This window comes from Miscanthus floridulus, chromosome 19 (assembly GCF_019320115.1).
Source record: "Miscanthus floridulus cultivar M001 chromosome 19, ASM1932011v1, whole genome shotgun sequence".
In the NCBI taxonomy this organism is placed as follows: Eukaryota; Viridiplantae; Streptophyta; class Magnoliopsida; order Poales; family Poaceae; genus Miscanthus; species Miscanthus floridulus.
Genome location: NC_089598.1, coordinates 88,449,182 through 88,474,263, shown reverse-complemented (window position 1 = coordinate 88,474,263; position 25,082 = coordinate 88,449,182). Strand labels below are relative to the sequence as shown.

At 43.3% G+C, this 25,082-nt stretch overlaps 1 protein-coding gene across 1 annotated transcript; it reads left to right on the top strand.

Moving 5' to 3' along the window:
- Positions 1 to 16,062: 16,062 nt before the first annotated feature.
- LOC136528140 (proteasome subunit beta type-3-like) lies at positions 16,063 to 19,236 on the top strand. Its single transcript, XM_066521053.1, has 7 exons — positions 16,063 to 16,217; positions 16,315 to 16,496; positions 16,591 to 16,698; positions 17,376 to 17,465; positions 18,571 to 18,655; positions 18,819 to 18,913; positions 19,014 to 19,236. Exons 1-7 carry the CDS (start codon positions 16,212 to 16,214, stop codon positions 19,060 to 19,062), a joined length of 615 nt encoding a protein of 204 aa, XP_066377150.1. The 5' UTR covers positions 16,063 to 16,211; the 3' UTR covers positions 19,063 to 19,236.
- Positions 19,237 to 25,082: the final 5,846 nt, after the last annotated feature.

Genomic DNA, 25,082 nt, shown 5'->3' with positions numbered 1-25,082 from the left:
GGATGCATGACCACCCTTAGCCGTTTCATATCAAGATTAGGCAAAAAAGGATTACCGTTCTTTAAACTGCTCAAAGCATCTAAAAATTTGAGTGGTCGGAGGAAGCAGACGCTGCCTTCACATAGCTGAAACAATACCTTACATCACCTCCGGTCCTCACTGCTCCAAGAGAAGACGAAACACTCCTGCTTTACATTGCGGCTACTAATCGAGTGGTCTCCACGGCCATGGTGGTCGAGCGCGACGAGCCTGACCACGTCTACAAGGTACAGCGGCCAATCTATTTCATCAGTGAGGTACTCAATGAGTCCAAGACCAGGTACCCACAGATTCAGAAGTTGATCTACGCCATACTGATAACATCCCGAAAGTTGAAACACTACTTCGACGGATATCGTGTGGTGGTCATGACTGAGTACCCGCTGTGAGACATCATTAGCAACAAGGATGCGAACGGGCGCATCGTTAAATGGGCAATGGAGCTATGCCCCTTCTCCTTGGAATTTGCAAACCGTACTCCAATCAAGTCTCAGGCACTCGTTGACTTCATCGTCGAGTGGACAGACTTAAGCACGCCTACCTCTCTAGGATCCGACGAGTATTGGACGATGTACTTCGATGGCTCTCTCAACATTGACGGTGCGGGAGCAGGAGTCCTTTTCGTGTCACCATCCAAGGAGCAGCTCCGGTACATTCTCAGGATTTATTTCCGAGCATCTAATAATGCCGCCGAGTACGAAGCATGCCTACATGGTCTGCGCATTATGGTTGAGCTTGGCGTAAAATGTCTCTATGTCTATGGAGACTCGGCTCTGGTCATCAACCAACTTAACAAGGACTGGGACACGACAAGCGAAAAAATGGATGCATACTGCAAGTCTATCAGAAAGCTAGAAGGCAGGTTCTATGGCATCGAGTACATACACGTGGTCCGGGACAAGAATCAAGCAGCGGATGCGCTGTCCAAGTTAGGATCATCCCGAGCCAAAATCCCACATGGCGTATTCGTCCAAGACCTACTCACGCCTTCCATCGAAGAGGAAGATTCCATGGCAGACAAGCCTCCAGACCAGCAATTGGTGGCTACGGTTCCGGCGTCGAGCACCACCGAGCTGCCTCCAACCACTCATGAGCCCGACTGGAGAATACCTTTCATCAAATACCTAACAGATGGTAGCGGTTACACTGATCAGACAGAAAACGAGCGCCTGATGCGTCGTAGTAAGCAGTACCTGCTCGTCGATGGCAAGTTATGGCGCAAGAACGCAAAGGAGGAAATCTTGATGAAATGTATAACCCAGGAGGATGGCGAACATCTCCTGGACCAAATCCACTCTAGCTCCTGTGGCAACCACATGGCCTCAAGAACGCTGGTCGGTAAGGCTTTCCGAGCAGGGTTCTATTGGCCGTCAGCAGTAGCCGACGCAGAGAAGCTAGTCCGCCACTGTGAGGGTTGTCAGTTCTTCGCCAAGAGAATCCACGTACCAGCACATGAGATCTAGATAATACCAGCCTCTTGGCCCTTCGCATGCTGGGGACTGGATATGATCGGGCCCTTCAAACCAGCTCCAGGGAAATTTACATGCGTCTTTGTGCTGATCGACAAATTTTCTAAGTGGATAGAATACATGCCTTTGGTACAGGCATCCTCAGAAAAGGCTGTCATGTTCCTCGACCAGGTCATCCACCGTTTCGGCATACCCAACAGCATCATCACTGATCTGGGTACTCAGTTCACTGGGAACGCTTTTTGGGACTTCTGCGATGAAAGGAGCATAGTAGTAAAATACGTCTCGGTGGCGCACCCTAGAGCTAATGGACAAGTCGAGCGGGCAAATGGCATGATCTTGGACGCATTGAAGAAGAGGATGTATCGAGAAAATGACAAAGCTCCCGGAAGATGGCTCAAAGAGCTACCAGCCGTGGTCTGGGGCCTCAGAACTCAGCCCAGCCGTAATACCGGCGTCTCACCATACTTTATGGTTTACGGCACTGAGGCAGTCCTCCCAGCAGATATAGCTTTCAGATCAGCACGAGTAGAGAATTTCGACGAAGGCAAGGTCAATGAAGTACAGGAGCTAGAAGTGAATAGCGCAGAAGAGAAGCGGCTCTATTCTTATGTACGTACGGCCAAATACCTTGCTGTTTTGCGCAGGTACTACAACAAGAACATTAAAGAGCGGTTCTTTGTGGTCGGGGACCTGGTCCTGAAGTGGAAGACGAACTAGGCTGGTGTCCATAAACTCACAACCCCATGGGAGGGGCCCTTCATGATCAAGGAAGTCACACGACCAACGTCTTACAGGTTAGCTCACCTAGACGGTACGGACGTACCAAACTCGTGGCACATCGACAAGCTTAGACGTTTGTATGCTTAACTACTGAGATATGTACTCCTCTTGTACTTTTGATCTACTTCAATAAAGCTATTATGATTTCTCCGACCACTCTAATGTGTAACTTTGAATTTTATGGTTATTCTAACTTAGCCAGTAAGAGTGGACCACCATTCCCTCTACGGTTTTCAGAGCAGGCCCTGTCTCCGGTTCCTCCCAACACGTGCATGGGATCCGCTCTCTACGTTACGGGTGATCGGCAGGTCCCCCTTGGTTTGACTTGTCCGCGTCTACGTGTGCACAGGTCACGCACCTCACACTCCGACCACATGGCAAACTAGGGCCGCACAAACTTTTCAGAATGTAGTGTCGAGCAAAATGGTACAACTAAACAGAACGTTAACATGTTCTGACTTAGTTACACCAATATGAGTTTCAAGCTTAAACATGTTTATACAAAGCAAATAAGCTTATGATGATATACAATTACGTTATTACAAGCTTGCCTGAAGAGGTCCAAGTTTACAGTAACACAACTATGTCCTCCTTCTACAGCTCTAAGCCTATTACATTGGCTGGTTGGGGCGTGCGGCACCTACTGCTCGCTGCTTCCGATATCCTACTCGAGTCTCGGGGACTCTTGTGCTGGTCGAGCTGAAGGGGATGGCCCCGCCGATGCCTGGTTGGTCAAGACCACAGGCTTCATCGGTTGGCTTGCAACTGATGGCGTTCCCAGCTGACTTGTCGATGGTGTACCCTATACAGGTGCTGTCCCGCCTCCACACAGGTTAATATCGCCAATTATCTTTGACGACAGGTCCAGCTGGGCCATCCGAAGTTCCTCAGCCTTGTCTGGGTCTACCTCCTTCGGGTATCCAGCCTCCAGGTGCTTGAGATCGATCAGGGGGTAGTGGGCACGCACCATGCTTAGCACATGCGCACCCGTGTACTCACCCACCTCCTTCACGAACTCTTGGAACCATCCCCATGCCTTTCTGCATCTCTCGACCAGTCCGAGCTGGGGCATCCTTGGCTCTTCCTCTGTGAGCGCTGGGTCGATAAGGTCGAGGATGGGCAAAATGCCAGTTGCCACTTCCTAGCACCATTTCTTCCATGTGTCCCGATCCTCGGTGGTCTCTAGGCATCGTGCCTTCCAGCCATCACGATCTTTCATCACGGCTTCTAGATGTTTCTCGGCATTAACTTTTAAAACTGCAAACCGTACAAGACATCAAAATTTAACGGCACGACAAGATAAGGCAGGCAACAGAATGAGAAAGGTGGTCTAGAATACTTACTTTTCAGTTCCTCCTTCATCTTGGTTGTGCGGTCCTGGAGTTGAGACTGGTTGCGCGCCAGTTTTTCGTTGTCCTCCTTTAGGCGACCACACTCGGCGGTCACACGGCTATTCTCCTCTTAGAGGCGGGTTACTTCGGCTTCTAAGCCTGCACTACAGCTGTCACTACTAACAATGCAACAACACGTGTCATGCACTTGCTATGATAAAATGAAAACTTACTTGTTTTTTCCTGCTCTTTGTTACTGAGCTGGCCGACCAGGTTCTGGTTCTGTGCCTCTTGCTCCGTCCTCTCCTGGTCGGCGGCTTCAAGTTGGCGGCACAAGCGTTTCACCTCGGCCGCCAGTTCTCTATTGTTGGCTATGATTCCCTCAATCTGGTCGAAGCACCTCTTTTGGTACTTTGCGGTCTTCATCAAGTCCTATATATAAACAAGCTAAGTCAGACAGTACGACTAAAAAGCAAGATCAAGTGGTCAAGCCAAACATACCTGGACTTCTATCACCAGACGTTTTGCCGCTCGTTCAACTTTTAGGGTCTCTTCGACCTCTGGAATTTCCTCATGCATAACCCACTCGTCGTTCCGCCAGCGTGACACATATACATATTGTCGTGTGTCTTGGGGACGGCCTAGGATCTCTTCTACTTCATCCTCTTCAGCCTCTTGTTTAGGAGGTGGCGCTGGTCTGGAGGATGTAGTCCCTGTGACCACTATGGCTTTCCCATGAGCCATAGCATCAGCAAGCATGCTCTGTGCCACCTCCGGCTGCTGCTCTTCAGCTTGGTCTGGTCCCCTTGGCGCTGAAGTATCCCCCTCAGCAGGGTTAGTGCTCGGAGCACTTGTACTTGGCTCGGCTTTCTTCTCGACCAGCTGCTCGGGGACTGTCGTCTGGCCGCTCGTCTGCTGAGATTCCAGTTGATTTTCTTCCACAGGTTCCTCCATAGCTAGCTGCTGAGCAGTTCTTTCCGCCAGTACTGGCGAAGCCATGCCACACCCGGCTAGCTGGTCGGGATTTTCGGTGGACACAGACCTAATATACCAGAGAAAAGTTCAGAAGACAATAGTATTCCATACAAATTATAAGCTTACATCAAGGTTCAGATACTTACAGCTTGGAAGCATGGAATGACATGGCGAAGGAGCGTCTCTTCGACCGCGCCTACTCCACGTGCTCGGCGGGTTCCACCGGGTTTTTTTCCACGACCAGTACTGGCTCCGGGGTTTGGTGCTCGACCCTTTCTCCGCTTGTCCTCTGTGTTGCAGTGGCCGGTGATGCGATCCCTGTTGGCATAGAGGAGCCACCCTACTTTGTCGACTCCATTTGTCTTCTCCTCTTTTGGGGGACGAGTCAGAAGATGTCCGCATCCTCTATTTCATCATCTGAAAGAGGGAAGATGGCCTGATGACGTTTGTTGGCCACCGGCCGCTTGCCAGCAACCCTAGCCGTTGCCTCCTCTCCAACCCTGAGTATGGCCCAGTCGACGTCTTCGGTCCTGGCACTGGTCTGGGCAGTTGGGCCAGCAACTTGTGGCCAATCCACACCAGGGGGTGGAGACACGAACACTGCTGCCCTGTCATGACCATTACTCTAGGAAATATGAAGACTACAACACAGTCAATTTTTTGTTACAACATAACTCTACAGGTACAAGGAAGCATCATTTACCTTTAGGGGAGGTCGGGCCAGCTTGAAGGCATGCTCAATGTCGCTTAACCTGACATAATTGGGATCGGCTAGGTTGAATAGCTCCCTAATCCTGGCCTTGACTTCGATCTTGTCGAGCGCCTCTTTTCTGGTCCTCGTTGGATCTGCGCTCCCCTAGTATTCGTAGCCAGGATGTACCCTCTTCTGGCAGGGCTGGATCCTTCGGCTAATGAAGTTCCCGACCACACTTGGACCATCTAGCTTCCCCCATGGGATCATCCCAAGCAGTTCTGCGATCTGTTCCAAGTGCTCGGGTTTCTCTGACCAGCTGTTCTTCTTCTCCGGAATCAACCCCACGTCGCACAAGGTGATCGTGTTTGGCTCTTCACGGATGTAGAACCACTTCTTGTACCATTCGTCCAGTGATGTGTTCCAAGGGCAGTGCAAGTACTGGGCCTTCATCCCGTCATGTAGATTGAGGTATACGCCTCCGGCTATCTTTGAGCCACCGCTCCCTTTCTTCCACAGACAGAACAGATGGCGAAAGAGGTCGAAATGGGGCTAGAAGCCACCATAGGCTTCGCAAAGATGGATGAAGGTGGAGACAAGAAGAATCGAGTTGGGATGCAGATTACAAATCCCAATCTCATAATACAAACAGAGCCCCTGAAGGAAAGGGTGCACTGGTACCCCAAAACCCCGCTTGAAGAAATCCTCGAAGACTACAATTTCACCTGGTTGTGGATCGGGGAAGCTTTCTCCTTCCAGCGCACGCCATCCTGCGAGTGCCTTGTTGTGGAGCACTCCCATGGCGACAAGGTCTTTGATGGTCTTCTTGTTGCTCCTTGACTTCCACCACTCCTTCGCCATGACTCCGGCTTTCTTCTAGGCGTCTCTCTTCGCCATTAATCTGTCCTTGCTAAAGGGGAGGATGCGGTGGAGGGGGATTGGTGATGATTTTCGGATGTATAGGGTTCGGCAAGAGGAAGAAGAAGGTTGCGGCGGCGAATGACAATGGGGATTGGTAAAAAGTAACTTACCAGTTCTATATTATAAATAACCAAGAGCCTCGTTGTTTCGTCCACCCGAGATTCTTGGGAGACGTGCGCACGCGCCGCAGACGGTTGTTTTCACAACCTCGAGATCTACGCCAATAAACACGCTCCTTCATTACCAGTGTACGCGCCTCTTCATTGATAGTGTGAGAGGGCCCACACTGACGCACCTCCATACAGGTGCCAAGCGACTGTTTGCTAGAAAGAGCAAGAAGACAGAGCGACATGCTATACCTGTCTGCTTTTTTGACCAAACATGTCAGATTGGACTTGACAGAGTAAGGAGACAAATAAATACACCAAATAATAGTACAAGCGGTGTTCGTTTTTTCGCTGCATGTCTTGTGCTCAAGGATGGACCAGACCACTACGGTGCTCGGGGGCTGCCCAGACCACTGCCGTGCTCGAGGACTGCCCAGACCACTACCGTGCTCGGGGACTGCCCAGACCACTGCCATACTCGGGGACTGCCCAGACCACTGTCGTGCTCGGGGACTGCTCCGACCACTGCCGTGCTCGGGGACTGCTCCGACCACTAATGTGCTCGGGGACTGTCTCGACCACCGCTCAGAGATCGCTCTCCTCGGCTACATGTGATTGGTACTAACATACAGTTGAGAGACATTTATTTAGACCTTGCTACAAGGCTCATACTTTGCCTTCTAGCAAGCTCGGGGACTACATCGGTACGATGCACCTACCGGTGCATCTCGTATCGCCTGCATGTCGATTGGATTCTTAACTTCAGTGAAAATTCTTTTTTAGACCCTGCCACCACGTGTCTACGTCACCTACTACCAGGCTCGGGGACTAAGTGGGCACACTTCACCTTGCGGTGAATGTGTTTGTTTTTTGACCACTACACCTCTGATGCTCAAGGATGCTACGTTCACTTACATTTCTCTTCAGAAATACAAGTGGGCACACTTCACAGGATGGAAATCTTTTTCTTTTTTCTTAAGAGCACCATACATTCTTTGGACAACCTACTTCTCCGGCGATAATGGTGGTCAGAGATGTCAAGGACTCTAGCCTTACTTGTCGGAAAGGTTAAAACAGCGTGTCGCAGCATAATACATGGTGCTCGGGGACTAGCTGTGGGGGTATTAACCCCTATACCCTTACGGCTAGGCTTGGGCCGGCCCAGATCAGTGGGTCTGGTCCACCAAAAGACGACGCGCGGCCCGGCCAACCTGTTCGGAGTCCCGCGCAAGGAGTCAAGGAAGATTTGGCGATCAAGCAAGATCCTGGTCGGTTAGAATAGGAATCCTTATTCGGCCATATATGGCAATTGTAACTGGCTAGGATTAGTTCCCAGATCTATAACCCTGCCCCCGGACTATATAAGGCGGGCATGGGACCCCTCTAAAAAACATCTCTCATTGACATACAACAATATAATCAGACGCAGGACATAGGTATTACGCCTTCTTGGCGGCTGAACCTGGATAAAACCTCGTGTTTGTCTTGTGTCACCGTTTTGTTTGTGGCTTGCGCATCTGTCTGCCGACAATCTACTACCTTGGGCATACCCCTAGGTAGACTGCCGACCATATTTTGTCGACAGGTACCATCAGCATTGGAGGCTTGGTTCAAATGATGTTCATCTTGTTGATCATATAGTTGAGCCAAGTATTGCTAAGTGATGATCATTATCCTAATGCCATGACAAATTGAGTGAAGTCCAAGTGCTATCAACATACAAGTGCTATAATTCAAGTTGTTGGTAATTCATTAGATATATTTGATGACTTGCAAATAATTGAGTTGAAGCTTGCTAGATGGATGATCATGAGCTAACCAAGGTATATCTCTTATTGATCATTTCATTTGGGTGCATATGAGTTGATTGAATTGGATAAATATGTAAAGTTGCTTGCTATAAGATGATTGAATGGATAATTGATTAGTAGTCAAGTTTGGATTGATTTGTGTTGGATAAATTCATGAGATGACTTTTAGTAAGTGGTTTGAATGGATATATGTCTTATGGAAGTATTCAAACAAGTTAGTATCAAGTTTGATTCATATTTGATGAAGTATAGCTCAATTGTTGAAATCTGTCCTATATTGCAAAATCTGAGCTAGCTGTGATCTTAGCCATGTTTGAGGAATCAAAACTTATTGGATTGGCATGAAAATTGGTGTACATGCTCTAGACTTATGGTATAAGATGCTGTAAAAGTTTCATAAGAATTGGATAAGAAATGATTCAGTTTTGGAGTGGATCTTGTCAGCTATAGTGCAGCAGTTTTCAGCATGTAGCAGTGGTGGAAGAATTGAAATATGGCAGCAATCTAGAAGTCAAATGAAGCTCAAATTTTTACAGCTGCTAAGTAACTTAGTATTGTACACCTCCACCAAATTTCGTGTTATTTGGATTTGTACTTTAGGAGATATGCTTATTTCTTTGAAGGGTACAAAATCTGTCAGAAAAGTGACAAATGTTGGATTGATCAAGAGTCACTTTGATTGAAAGGTCCTCAAGTTGGAAACATGTTTACAAGTGTTTGAGGTACCTAAGTTTGGTTTTGAGATGATCTAAAAGCATAACAAGCAAAGAGTACAAGGCCATTTGATTGTAGAGTGTACTTTGCATACGTTTGGTACTCAAATTGGAAGATCAAGATCAAACTCAAGATGAAGTTGAAGGTTAAGTTCTAGATATGATTGAAAATCATTTGGTAGAAAGAAAAGGACTTAAAGAAGGAATCAAGGTTACTCATCAAGTCATTTCAAGTGAGTATCAAGAATGATTCTTAGAGAGAGGTCACTTCTCCCTAGTGTAGGGGCTTGCCGCCTATGTGTAGGTAAACCAAGTGTGGTACTTGGAAGGCTAACATGGAAGTGGTGATCCGAGGAACATTTGAGATGCTTAGTTGAAGCAAATCAATATGGTTGATCAAGAAAAGCAAGCAACACCCAAAAGAGAGCTAATCATGATATTTCAAGTGGTATTATCAAATTGATACTCTCATGCAAGCAAAGATCAAAAGATAAAGCAGGTCAACCACAACAAGAAAGTGCACTTGATCATAAGTGGTATTCATTTCATATGGGTGAAGAATGGAATTCAACATGGTATCTATTGGTCTTCACCAAGCTTATAATTGGACTTCACATTGCTATTGGAGTAATGAATTGGAATCTATGTGACTATCCTATACTCCAACATAGCAAAGGTATCATTATAATGTGCATGATCATTTCATCCCTTACTAGTATACGGTTAGTGCATATATAATACATGCTTCATAGGATCATACATAACAAATGAAATGTTTAAATTCATAGCCTACCACTATTGTTTGAATGATTACTTGGTCTAGTGGTTAGTATATGAATTTGTTCATGAGCTAGTGAACCTAAGTACTTAACTTAATTTGGATTGCTAACAAGTGACAAGTACAACATTGACAAGATAACCCTTACAAGAGGTGTGAAGAAGCTTGTCATTGGTTCAAACCAGACTTGAAAGCTTAGGCAAATCAATTTAGTTCAAGTCAACCATAGAAGCTCATGATAGTAATAAGAGTACAAGCACAAGACAACAATGCAAATGGATATCTAGTTTGTATGTTTTAAGTGGTATCTAGACTCAAGTATTTTATCAAGATTTCATAAGTGATGTCTAGATCAACTCACAAGTGATATCCTATAAGTGGTACTCATGAAGATAGCAAATGTTCAAGAAATGGTCTTTATTGATAAATCAAACAAGTGGTTCCATACTAGAAGATTCTTTCAAATGGTATTCACTTCCTACAAGTGGTATCTACACATAATGATGGTTCCACAAGTGATCCTCAACTTTAAGTGATCATCAAATGAAGAATGCATCCCTCAACTACAAGAGCTCAAGTGTATCTAATGGATGACCCATGCTATCACATAGGGGGAGGTGTCACACAAATTGATATCAAGATCAAAGATCCTATGTGTGGTATCTCAAGAAGCCCTACACAAGATACAAGTGGTATAAGTTACAAGAGGTATCCTCAAGTGGTGTCATTCCAACAATCAAGTGATGTCCATAAAAAATGCAAGATTCAAGCCTCAACCATCTACCCCAAATGCATACCTTTGCATCAATAAGAAGCACACCTTTTATGGAAATTGATGACAAAGGGGGAGAGATTGTACAAAGATATGAAAGCTTGATTGAATGGGGGAGAAATTGTACAATGGGAGAGATGAGATATAAAAGAAATAGAGGTTGGACATGAACATGGGCAAAGAGGGAGCAACATTGGAGAAAAAGATGGATCAAAATTCTTGGACAAGAGAAGCACACAAGTAGGGGGAGCAAGCTCATGAACTTTGATTGATTGCATTTGATATGTGTATATTCATGTGCTTGCTTGCATTGCATAAGTTTTCAAATTCAATATGCATGCTTGTGTGGTGTATGCTAGTTGTAGAACTTGAATGATGATTTGATAACTAGCATGCATAGGATGATAGCTAGACACTTGGTATGCTTTTCAAGTGATGCTAGTACCTTGCTTTTAATGTTGATCTCACAAGGTATCTAGTGTTTTTATTGTCAAGTGATATCTAGCTAACCATGGTGCTAAGGATAAACTTCAAGGTGCAACTCCGATTGGTACACGCTTCAAAGGTTTATTCTATACACCTTAGCATCACTTTGTAGTAATTACTCTCCCACATTTTCAATCTATGCATATGTGCAAACTTCAATACAAACACTCTAGCACATATGTAGGGGGAGCTAATACTACCATTTCGGGTTTGTGGTACTTGTCCAAAATCATTTTCACATGGTAAAATTGCTTGGGCAAGCAACATGAATCCAAAAGAGCTTAATTTCCATATCTTTGTAGAGTTGTCATCAATTACCAAAAAGGGGGAGATTGAAAGGTCCTTGTTAGGTTTTGGTAATTGAGTGACAACCTAGGTGGACTAATTGTGTTTATGTGAGATACATAGGTAATTAGTCCACAAGTACATGTGTGTGAGCAACATATGCCGTGAAGGTGAAAATGGTTTGGAGATGTTGCAAAGCTCACACATGTGATGATGAAGGAGCTTATTGCACATGAGACATGACATTGAGTCATGTGATCAAGGTGGAGAAGATCAAGACAAGACTTGGCTTGATGGACCGGTTGCAAGCGTGAAGGGCAAGTCGGAGGCTTTGGAGCGATGGACCACATGGCGGTGAAGCTTGAGCAAGACTTGGCGCTGATGGATGAAGGCAACGGTAAAAAGCAAGTGAAGTCAAGATCGATGAACCAATATAATCACGTGATGATATGAAGTGGATCATATCATTGTTGATCATGTTGGTGCATGTGTTGCATCGATATTGGAGGAGATGGAATGAAATGCGCAAGGCAAAGGTATAACCTAGGGCATTTCATTTCACCGGTCATAGGTGTGTAGAGAAGTTGATGACCAGGTTTAGGATAGATGGCCATACTATCAAGAGGAGCAAACTTGTTTGCATATCGGTCATCTAGTGCCACTCGAGTGATCTAACTTTGCATCGTCGCTAGGATCGAGTGGCGTGGCAAGTTGAGTGGCTAACATCCTTTGGGAAATGATTGTGAAAAGCTAACACACATACACATGGTGGTGTTGGCACATTTACAAAGGAGATGAAGTTGGAGTTGATATGATCAACTTGGTGAAGAAAAGGAGTGAGTCGCGCTGGTCAGAGAGTTACCGGACGCGTCCGGTATGGTGACCGGACACGTCCGGTATGGTGACCGGACACGTCCGGTATTAACTGGCGACTCAGCGACCGGACACGTCCGGTCGCCACACCGGACATGTCCGATGTGAATCCGCTGGCAGCGTCCGGTCATGGGTGACCGGACGCGTCCGGTCGGACCTAGGTGCTTACTGGACTTGACCGGACGCAGCGGCTCAGTGTCCGGTCATGTCTGCTTCTACGTCCGGTGTGAGCGTCCGGTCGGACATGTCAGAGAGCCGTTGTGGCAACGGCTAGTTTAAATGGGACACGTGGTGGTCTGTGAGCGACCGGACACGTCCGGTATAGCGACCGGACGCGTCCGGTCAGCCCGAAAAACGGCCAGTGAAGGGGTAACGGCTAGTTTAGCCCTTGGGGCTATAAATAGAAGTGGCCTTCGGCCATGGCTGGGGCTGAGCACCTAAGGGGACTTAGTGTTCATGCTTGTGAGTGCTTGGGAGCCCTCCATCACACATATGCTTGATAGTGATTATTCGATTGTGTGAGTGAGCGATTCTAGTGCGATTGCATCATGAGGTTGCATCAAGTGGCACCAGGTGATCGAGTTGCAAGCCGGTGGTGCTTGTTACTCTTGGAGGTTGCCACCTCCTAGACGGCTTGGTGGTGGTCTCCATCGAAGCCCACAAGAAGCTTGTGCGGCGCTCTAGAGAAGTGCTTGTGAGGGGCATTGCACTCGCCCCGCAGGAGCCGCGAAGAGCAACTCTAGTAAAGCGTGTCATTGAGCTACCCTCACTCAAGGGGTAGGTTCTTGCGGCGCCCAACGTGCGGGCTTAGCGGGTGATGCTAATTAGCCGCCGAACCACCAAGTGAGCGGTCGACACAACAGGGACTAGCGTGTTGGCAAACACGTGAACCTCGGGAGAAAAATCATCGTGTCAACCTTGTTCTTTCCGTTGGTTTGCATCCCCATTACACAAGCTTGCAATTACTTTTATACATATTAAGCTTGTGTAGTTGCTCTTGTAATTAGATAGCTTGTGTAGCTTGCTAATTACCTTCTTACTTGTGTAGCATAGAAGTAGCTCCCTTGTGTGGCTAATTTGGTTTTAGTAACCTTGTTAGTCACATTGCTTAGTTTGTGTAGCTAAGTATTTGTTCTCTCTAATTAGGCATTAGTTGCCTTGTTATTGAGCATTGCTAGTGGGCTTAGTTAGCTTTGTGCTTTTGCTTACTAGCATGTGTAGGAGCTCCCTTGTTTCTTAAAGTACTAGTGGCATAGGTTTGTGTAACCTTGCTCCTAGAATTGTTTAGGAGAGCTCTAGCTAGCCCGACACCTTAGTTGCATAATTAGTATCTTTGCAAGGTGCTAGTGAACATATATAGAGGGGTGTAGTCTTGTCTAGACCGATTGTTTTAATTCCGCATTTATATCGGTTAGCCGACGTGATTAAGTTTTAGAAAAGACTATTCACCCCCCTCTAGTCGCCATCTCGACCCTACACTAGATCCGGCAGCTTCTCCTCTCCCTCGGCCGACGGCGGGCATGGGGGGCGTGCGGACGTACACCATCCTGGGAGTCTGCGCCACCGCAGTTGCCTACCAGGTACGTCATGGCCATGCGGCGATGTTGTGTTTCAAGTGTTTCTGGATGCTTTTCAGATATCTTGCAAGCCCATGTTTCAAGGGTTTCAGTTGTTTCAGATATATGTTTCAATTGTTTCGTGCGGATGCTGTAAAAGTAGATCGGGATATTGCATATGTTGCGATGGTTCATGGTTGTACATGTATGTTGCAAGCGTCTATCCCCAATGTTTCATCTGTTTTTGTATACGTATGTTGCAAGTGTTTCAGATGCATGTCTTAAGTGTTTTATCTTTCTTTTTTTTATGTTGCAAGTGTTGCATCTGGATGTTTTAAAAGTAGATCGAGGATATTGCACATGTTGCAATGGTGTTTCAACTGTATGTTCCAAATGTTTTATCTATTTTAGACGTATATTGCAAAGGTTTCATCTTAATATTGCAAAAAATAGATCGGGTTGTTGTATGGCGTAGCCAGTGGCCGTCGCTGTGCAGGGCGCGGGGTGAGCGCGGGGGTGCGGGTGCTGGGGGCGGGACGTGGAACGCAGGGCGTGAGGCGAGATACGGACGCGGGAGCGGGACATGTGTCGGAGCCTCGTCCGGACACGACGTCCCGTCTGGACGTCCGGACGGTAGGCGTACCGTTTCTGTAAACCAGTAAGAAATCAGTTTTAAATATTTTTAAATAAATGTTTTCTCTTTGTGATGTTTGACAACGATTCTAGTAATTCTATTAAAAATCCGAAACATTTCTTGCTACTAAACACACCTAAGGCATGGTTCATGGCATGTTGTTTGCCAACGTATCCACCATTCTTTCTTCTTTGACTTTCTCTTTTCTTCACATATCAGTTGCATATATAAAGAGATGAATGAAGAATTTAATTTGTTTAGATTAGTCTCGAACCCATGCAAGTCATGATTCGCAAAAGTTTCATCTCGTCTATGGGTGTCCCCAATAATAGGATAAAATTGACTGCACATTTTAAATATGTGAGTAAATAAAGAGATAAAAGGAGCACTTGCATATTAAAGGAGAAATGAGCCCGACAGTTAGAGTGTGAGCTTACTACTTACACACTCGACGATTTTATTTTCCACCTTCTCTCTCGTCCACGTGAAATAAAATATAATACCTACAAGCGATTTGGATGGCCGTTGGGGATGGCCTAAAAGTTTGTCCATCATAGCTCTAGCCTCTAGCCATTGTGTTTGTGGACAGACTTAGTGAGTTGTTAGAGTATGACATGGCATATCCTGAGAAAGTCTAGTGGTTCATCTACCACTTAGTAAAAAAAACATCTATTGCACTCTTAGTCCCTCGTCTGCTTATAGAGCACTGTGTCAATCCACTATCCACAACACTGCAACCGAAAGCGGAGCAGGTGACCTAGGGCTTTCACCCATCGCCAAACCAATGTCCATTGCTTAATCCCACAACTAAGGGTTCTCTATCGGTCCTTTTCTAATCCCCCACGTGCCTCTTCTCCAACTCTAATCCCTATTTGTTCTTCCTACTAAATTTTTTTTTATGTTCTAAATTAATCCTGAAATTACATACTTATTCAACAAGGCAAATAGATCCTAAACCAAACTTGTATGTTAATGTTAGAATGTGAATAAAAATAACTACAACTAGAATGGAAAAACAGTAGTAATGAAAAGATTGATGTTAGCATACAATCATCAATTCTACAATTCATTTTTAGAGATTTATTCGATTTTTTTAGAAATCTTCTTATAGATAACTTTATTAAATGAAATTTGTCATTGTACATGCGTTTGTTTCTTTTATTTATTTTCTAGGCGACGAACAACAACCATTAATCCTAATCCAACCGTTTCTCCGCCTACCGTCTGTCGTTTCTCATCCACGGCGACGATCCTTGCCATGGTGTCTGCCTCCACTACTCCTGCTGCGTTGACCCGGTGTTGCTGGGCCATTTTCCATGGCTCTCTGGCCCCACCGCTCGTGGTTGACAGCAGCCCCGCCACGTCGCAACTTCACGCCCCGCGCTTGCCTCGTCTGTCTGACTAGCCTACTTTCCCTAGCTCCTTCCTAGGCTCGCTGAGCACTAGCCCTCTTGAACATGAAAGCTTTGTTAGCGAGGAGAATGGCGTCTAAAATTGTTTTTTTCATGCCCCTTTAGTATAGGAGATGTGTTATTAAATTCTTACTTCTCTTATTTGTATAGACTGCCTACATAAAGTATCTCAAATTTAATTTTAAAATCAGTTCTGTATTTGATAACTCTTTCTTATCTTTAGACTGTTTAGCGGTTAAATACATGGGGAAAGCATTAATGACTAATATTCGCAAAAAACACAAATGGTTCTTCTATTATAAGAAAACCTCAATCACATTTTAAGTTTTTATTTTGAGAGACAATAGGTTAGCACTACAGTCGTGTCACCCGAGCACAAACCGCAGAGTCGCATCCGAACTGAGGTCGGACACGCGGCTCCGGAGCGGCATCGCTGGACCTTCTTGCTCACCAAGAAGCCCAACCCGGCCTCCATCAAAAGCCCACCAGGCCACCGCCGTCGCTAGTCGCTACTTCCCCTCCGATCCTCGACGCCGACGCATCCACCCGAACCCTCCTCCTCCGCAGCTCTGGTCATGTCGGTGAGTCCCCCGCGCCCCCCTTCGCCCCCGTGCCTTCCTCGCCTCGCCCCGCCCCGGATCTCGAATTCCTTACGGGTTCGCCCCCTGCCCATCGCAGATCTTCGAGTACAACGGGTCCGCCGTGGTGGCGATGGTGGGGAAGAACTGCTTCGCGATCGCCAGCGACCGGAGGCTGGGCGTGCAGCTTCAGACCATTGCGACCGACTTCCAGCGGGTGTTCAAGATCCACGACAAGCTCTACATCGGCCTCTCGGGGCTCGCCACCGACGCCCAGACGCTGTGAGTCACAGTCGCTCAATTCTCCCCGCCCGCCCCCACGGGTTGTTGTCTTCGGGTCGGTTCGGCGGCTTAGGGTTTTTGGGTCCCTCTGCAGGTACCAGCGGTTGGTGTTCAGGCACAAGCTGTATCAGCTGCGGGAGGAGAGGGACATGAAGCCTGAGACCTTCGCCAGCCTTGTCTCTGCGCTCCTCTACGAGAAGAGGTGGGGATTTTGCTAGCGCACTTTTGGTGGAGTTGTGTAGGATACTGGATAGAGGTACTGGGGTAGTTGTTATTTTAAAATTTTAATGTCCTGCCAGACCGTGAACTCTGCAAAGAGATGCAAAACTTATTGGTTATGTTGGTTGTTAGTATAGGCTCATGCTGCTGAAGGATCTGGTCATAGGAAGCTAGTGCTATCAATACCTTGTACTGTGATAATATTTGGTGATGCAGAACTTTGGAGCTAAATCTTTATATAATTCTTTGCCTTTTGGACGGACCATTCCTCTAACGGAGTGCTTCAGATGCACCTTATATACTACATTTACTACGTATGCAATAAACTGTTTAGCTATGAGATATCATCTATTTTCTATTAGCCATGATGTATCCAGAATTAGCTGAACATAAACCAACCTCATAGGCTATTTAAAAAAAGGGAGTCTTGTTACAATTAGAGTATCATGTTGCAAAATTTTCTTTTCTTCAAGGAGCAAGAGGAAACTAAATCATTATCTGGGGAACTGTGGTAATTATGCTCATGTGCACAAATATTCTGTTTGACAAGGACTGGTTTTCAAGTGTTTCAATTCGTAGTTGCTCCAAATTATCTTTTATGTTCCAATACTGTAATGGCAATGCTTGTCTAACTTTTATCATGCCACATGAAACTTTCAGATTCGGGCCATATTTCTGCCAGCCAGTCATTGCTGGACTTGGAGATGACGACGTACCATTTATTTGTACCATGGACTGCCTTGGTGCAAAGTAGGTATCTGTTTATGCTGTTTTCTTCTTGAATAAGTGCTTTGGTTTGTTTTCTGCTTGGGATTATTGTGTTTTAGGGTCCTAGTGAAATCGATCTTTTTGGCTAACAAATCTCATGCCGCTAGTTCATCAATGTTGTCCTGGAAATGGCACTGGTCTCTGGTTTGTAAATTTTGTCCTTAATATGCTGCTTATTTGCAATATTGTCCTGAAAGTGGGCAGTGATACTGTGCTAGAAATTTTAACCAGTGGCGTAAGACCATTTTTTCGAAATAGTAGTTGAACAAGAAAAGTGCAATTTTCTCAATGGCTTGGAATGAAAATTCCCCTCTGCTTATCATCTGCTTCCATTTTACTGTATTGAGCAATATGCCTATTTTTAGGTTTTGTTCACCTAGGGACATATTTCAAAAAAAAAAAGCTACAAGGAAAGTAAATGCAACATGTTATTTAACAAAAAACATGAAATAAAAATAAAGCCGCACTAAGATCAATTTTCTGAATGCTCATTATTGTTCATTTAGTTGTCCCTCCTGATGCAAATAAACACAACACACACTAACACATAACCTGTTCTTCATCAACAATGCATGATGTTGGTCACAAAATTTTTGGACAAAAGAAATTATTGATAATCTGAGTATTGGCAACTTGCTACTTATACCATATACAACTATATACAATATAGTTCCTCTGGTTCCGAATGGAACTTTAGGACATCAACGAACTATAGCAGTATTGCCTCAGTCCGATTTTGGCCGTGAAACTCCAAAACCGGATATCTTTGGCCATTGGAGTATCAAAGCCAGCGACTTTGGCCCTGATTGGTTTCAAAATTCAAAGGAAGTTTTAGCCTATATATATGTTTTTTTTTTCTAAAAATAATATAATACTGTTAAATCTCTAAAAATCATAATTAATTCATTTTAAATAAATCCACAAAAAATAGAAACCAGTACCATTTTTTTTCTAAAATATAATTTGTCTACTGGTGTTTGTTCTATTTATAGTTCCTTGGATCTTACTTGTTCCTGTTCCTAGTGCTTAATTGCTCATAGTCGTGACCTTTATTTATTTAAATTATCATTTGTGGTTTACTATGCAGGGAACTGGCCAAGGATTTTGTTGTTTCTGGGACAGCATCAGAATCTTTGTATGGTGCTTGTGAATCCATGTACAAGCCAAATATGGTATGCGCTTCGATGCACGTTGTCAACCTATTTCCTTGACATCCACTTTTGTTTTGGGTCCACATCTACCATGTTTTATAAAGTTCTACTTTTGGATGTACATTACTGTAGTTTGTTCTGTTCTTAGTCAAATGACATCATTTTGTTATTTTTCATGACATAGGAACCTGATGAACTCTTCGAGACTATATCCCAAGCTCTAAGTTCATCAGTAGACCGTGACTGCCTTAGCGGGTGGGGTGGCTATGTTCTGATTGTGTAAGTTCACTCACAGTCATCCGTTGTCACATTCAAGCTATTATGACACTTCATTTACTTGAGCATCAATCTTCCCATGACATGCTTTTGTTGGATTCAGGACACCGACTGAAGTCAGGGAGCATGTGATTAAGACCAGGATGGACTAAATCATGGCCACTGGAGTTCTTAGCTTGTTTCCAATGCTTAGACCAATGTTGTGTTTGGAAGGAACGTTTGTTTTCTTTACCCCCTGTTTCGCATGACTTGTGTCTGGGTTTCAGCTGAATGGTGGAATACTTGAGTTGATAATATCCTAGATTGAGGAATATTCTCGTGCAGAAGCGTGAATGGGGTTAACATGTGCTGTATCGCATTCTATGGTTGCGTATCGAAGACACAGATCCTCATATGCTAATACTCTGAATACACGCTACTGGTTACTTTAACTAAAACGAAGAGGTTCACACGCGCCCTGAAATGTGTATGGGTTGTCTGTTAACATTAGGGTTTGTTTAGTTGGGTGAAGTTTGGGATTTTGACTACGGTAGCACTTTTGTTTTTATTTGACAATTATTATTCAATCATAGACTAATAAGGCTCAAAACGTTCGTTTCGTGATTTTTAATCAAACTGTGCAATTAGTTTTTTTTCGTTTACATTTAATGCTTCGTACACGTATTGCAAGATTCGATGTGATGGCTACTGTAGCACTTTTTGGGAAAAGTTTTTGGAACTAAATAAGGCCTCAGTAATGTGATGATCATTATTTGGTAGATGTAGAATAAATAAATAAAAAGTTTTTGAGTTGTGCGGCAACATCAACTCGCATGATGATGCATAAGTTGCCTTAGTTTTGAATCTTACCACCTCTCTCTCTTAACCATGTAAAGATCCTACGTGGCAACCTATCGTACCATTGACGTGTGCGGCAACATGCTTTCCCTTACTAGGTGATATAAGTTAATAAGTGACAACTATGTATGTATCATTGAATTAATGAGAAACTTCATTACTAAAGTATTTCGCATGTTAGATCGTCTCTTCTGGAAGTAAGACAATGCACCCGATAGTTTGTACTTCTCCGTTTTGTGTTCTAAAATATGTGGGTTGTTTTAGTTTCTCTCAAGTCAATTGCTCTAATTGTTTATTAAATTCAAAAACGTCCATGAACATTAACATCGTAAAATTAGTCTAATTAAATCTACGATAAGTTGTCCTGATAACGCATTTATTTAGTATGTGAGGTTGTTTGTAGAGTTTTTCTAGAAACTTGTTTAAATTCAAAAAGTTTGACGGAGAATAAAAAACGTATTACATTTTGATACTGTTGGAGTGTTTTCAAATGAATTTCTACTACCTCTGTCCCGAAAAGCATGTAATTGTAGGATCGGAGGGGTGTCCGAAAAAGGATGCAATTTTAAGCCATAGGAGCTAGTAGTAGTGGGACCCACCGACAAAAAAAAGTCTGCTCCTGGTGAATCCACCTAGCGGTAAGATGTTATGCCTTTTCTCTTTGTACTACTAAGGCTTATATGGTGTTTATAGGTAGGGAGAAAGCTAAGCATATTTGCAATGCATATATTTTAAAGTCAAACATCGGATAGTTGTGCATGTGTGTGGATATATGGTGGATATAAATAGTGGCTAACCTAATTCTACTTTGCTCCTTGAAAATATATCTCTCTTTTGAAACTTAAAAACATTTGCTAGAGAGCAGGGGCTATCTTATTCATCTTTTTTTTAGATGGACATCTAAGGGGCCGTTCGGCTGGTGTGAAATTTAGTCGGAATTCACTGTTCATAGATGAAAAACACTGTTCACTCTCTCACAAATTTCTCCAGATTCATTCAGATTCCTTCAAGCGAACAGGGCCTAAGTACCCATTATTTTAGATATATAGGACACTTGTTCATTTTTTTAACTTCTTTCTCTCTTTTTTTTTCATGAATAACTTTTGCATAGCCTCATGTCACTTTTCTACAACAAAATTTTGAGAGATAGCAGCAAGAACTTTGGAGCATTTATTTGGTGGATAAACCTATCAAGCATGCTTTTGTGTTAGGAGTAGAACATTTTTTTGTGGATATTGATGGAAGACATGTTTTGCGTACTCCCAGTGTAGGAGCAATAGGTATATGTGGTGTGTAGTTGATCTTGATTTTAAGAGCATGACAAACCTCTCATAAGGGTCAACAAAGCTTGACAAGACTCAATGCAAAAGCAAATAGCATATATGTAGAAGTTTTTCTAGCCTAAATAACATGTATGGCTCTGGTGAGAATTCAAGCTTTGTCATACAGGAACTCATCATATATCATTTTTGTGTTTTTCAAAAGATAAATCTCCAGAATTTTAGTGTCACTTGGAACAAGATAAATAACAGCTCAGACCATCTTATATCATATCCGTCAATTACCTAAACTTAGATCAAGCATATGCTACTCATGAGTTTCAAGTTCAGAGTAAATCCTTATATCAAAACAATCTTATCCAAAACTCGAGAGAATTCAAGGCTGAAAGCTAGGTACTTGAAAGAAATTACAACAGGGCAACTATTCATCATTTCTATTTTAAGAGATTATTCTGAGTTCTCTTTATTTTATTCAACTCTTAAAAATAAATTAAAGCAAACTAGACACACCTTTTTATTTTGTTTTTAATTTTACTAGATCACACATTATTACTATAGATGACTAATGTAAAGATAAATTTTTATTTTGTTTTTCATTCACCATTTTTTAACTATTAAAAAAACTAAAATTAAAACAAAAAAGAGAAATAATACTTATCTAGATACACGAGAGTGCTTCTCCCCCAAGCTAACTCTTTCGGTGAGGGTTCGGCATTGTAAGTCCTTTGAACCGGACTTCTTCCTGTGAAGTTCATTGACCAAATACCATGGTTTGTTCTAAAGATGAGAATTCTTGAGGTGGCGCCTCTAATGATGATGTCACCTTCTTCCGCCAAACCTGTCTTATTTTTGTCTTTTGATTTGGTTTGACAGGCTCAGAGCTTTCACTTGTGAAAATTGGGGAATTAACTAACTCCCCCACACTTTGCTTGAAGTGTGTCCTGCTCATAAGACAAGGTAGAGATCAAGTGCATGGGCTCTGTTGGTGGGAAAACACCAACAAAACAAAAAACTTTATTTATTCTTCTCTATCCTTAGCCATATGGGACAAGATGAAGTTGATGTTATGCGCTTTGTTTAATTGTTACATGGGTGGTAAGATCAGAAGATTGAGCAGGAATATAGCATTTAAGTACATTTGGCCAAAAGGGTTAAATTGCTTAACCTACTGAAGGATTGTCTTTTTCTACATAATGTATTAATTTTTACATGATTATGACTATCATCTTCCAGAGATAAGATGTGCACTTTTTAGCTCATTTGGTTAAGACTATGAGATCAAGAAAGTGGTGCTAGGAACAAGCTTAACATGTTGACTTAATCAGGTTGAATCAAGTAATGGAGTTGTAACCCAAACATGTTTGGTTCTTATTTTTGTGCCTACCAGAATCAAGGAAAAGCTTTTTAAATAATGACCATTTACCTTAGGATGTTAGCTTTGTCATTAGAGCGTGAAGACACCATATGACGAAGGGTAGATGACTCGTGATGGTTCTTCCTTTTTGCTTGAAGTTTTTCTTGCTCGGCAAGTCTCACATCTTGAGCTATTCATGAGCTTCTTGTTTTCTATATCGCACCTTTTCTTTCTCATCCTTTTGTTATGTCATCTTTTTGCTTCTTTGATCTTGCCACTTCGTTGGTCCTTCCGCCTCACCCTTTGTTTTATGCACTCATCTTCTTCCTCTTTGTTCCATAGCTGTAGTGGTGGCTGAGTTTGTAGATTCATGCCAAACCATGAACAGGTGTAGCTCATATTCATTCATCCAATTCTTTCATCCATCATGAATGAGTTGTGTCTTCTTTGCACAATGTTATTAGAGTTCATCATGTGCCTGGCTTCATCTCCGATTTAAACTCATCTCGTGACTTACCAATATTGATGTGAGAGTTTCCTATAAGGGTTAGTCCATAAAGTATCCAGTGCCTACTAAAGCATACTATCGGATCAAAATTCAACCTAGACATGAAGTCTAATTTGACTTAGTAAGGCATTTTAACATAAGCACCACGCTTAATTTAAAAGCCTTTAGAAGTAAAATCAGCACACCTTTTGGTTCAAGAATTAAACTATACACCATGTCTAATTTAATTCAGAAAAATAGTTTAAACTAAGCACCATGCCTAATTTAGAAGATATAAGATCATACTCCAAACCTTAAGCATACTATAGTAAACAAAGGTAGCATGAAAGAATTATAGAGATTTATTCAAATAGAAATAAAAGAGAATGATTGTTATTTAGCAAATTGAGCATGTCTTAAAGGTAGAGACAACCAAGATGAATTAGCAATATGGCATAAGATTTTTCAGAGAAGTTCATCCCCCACACTTGAATTTTGCAAGGCAAAATCAAGTTTGGATGGATGTGATTCAATGTTGCATGGTGATTGGTTGGACATACCTTGAGTCATCATCATTCGTACTTTTTGCTTCTAAACCTGGAATGGTTAGTGACAATAATACCCGAAGGAATATTTTCACAATTATGTTTCTATGCTTATTTCACAAGGGTATCACAACAGAAGGTGAACACTCATATTATCTTTCGAAAGTGCTTGTTTTAGGATAGAAGCTCGTCCTTGGGAAACCCTTCGAATTGTGTTTCTAATTGGTGAAGTGGTTTCCCCTCCAACACCAACCTTTAGGTGCCTATCTCAAGATTCATGCTAACGAGATTTGCAATATTTATGATAAGCATATGCACCTACAACCACCCTTTCAAAGTCTTTATGAACAGAAAGTATGAGGGGGTTGAAGATCTCATGTGTGGTCTCATACGAGCATGGATTTAATGATGTGCTCATGAAATAACTTCCATGCTCGTGTATGTCATCATCCTTTTCAAGCTCCAAGGGTGTTTCTTCATGAATGTCTGTAGGCGAAAATATTATCTCCATCATTCCATGCCTATGACATTCATTGGTCATTTTATTGTCCAAAACTTCCCATGGATTGGTAACTCTCGGGTTGATCTTGGCTAAGGCCTCCTCCAAACTTGGATGAGTCATGTTTATTAAGGAGATTGATTTAAGCTCACTGTTTGGATCTAAACTAAGTTTGGATTCTACCCATAAGGCTTCGTCATTGTCCATCCATTCTTTAGCAATGGCATATGCATTCTTAATATCCGCCAGCCATTGTCGTTGCTCTTCTTGGTCATCCTTGTGGTCTTCATGACTCCTATACTTTGGTTGTCTTAGTGGATTTCTAGGGTAATCATGAGACTTAGGAGAAAGAGTATCGAGGGATTCATTAGGGTCAAGGATGGGTTGAGAGATGGGTTCAGATAAGACATCTAATGTGGTCATAGAAGGGGAGAGGATATGAATGGTTTCTAGATGGCTCAGCTCTTCCTCTATGGGTTCACTAGACATGCCACCCTTGAATTATTCCCAATGTCCCACATAGGGATTTTGGGGTATTGATGGTTCGAGATTGATAGCTAAATCTTGGGATTGGAGTGGTTGTGATTTGGCTATCAAAACTTCTTGTTTGGGAGATGATTCCTTCTGTTCCTCGAGGAGTTCATTATGAATGCTAGTGCAGGGAGTCTTTCCACTAATTCTATCAAGCATCGATCTTGCTTCACTAACAGACAAATGAAGGAAAGCTCCTCTAGAGGCTTGATCAAGGGTTTGTGCAGAATCCTTGTTAAGACCCATATAAAAATATTGAAGGAGCATCGGGTTTGAAATAGCAAGGTCCGGGCCAGTGGTAATAAGATCATTAATACGTTCTCATGATGTGGCAAGAGATTCTTCTTCTAGTTGTCTAAAATTTAGAACCTCTTTTCGAAGGCTAACCACTTTAGAGATGGGAAAGAAACATAAACAAAATTTAGAGCATAGCATTTCCCAATCTCCTTGCATACTTCCTACGGTTTGATTGTACCTATGTTTAGCTCTTCCCGCCAAAGAGAACGGAAACAACTTCCGTCTTAAGGTCTCGTTAGACATGCCAGTGATACGCAAGCATGCACAGGTCTGCTCAAACTCTCGTAGGTGTGAGTATGGGTTTTTATCGCCTTCTCCTGAGAAGGATTGTTCCCAAATCAA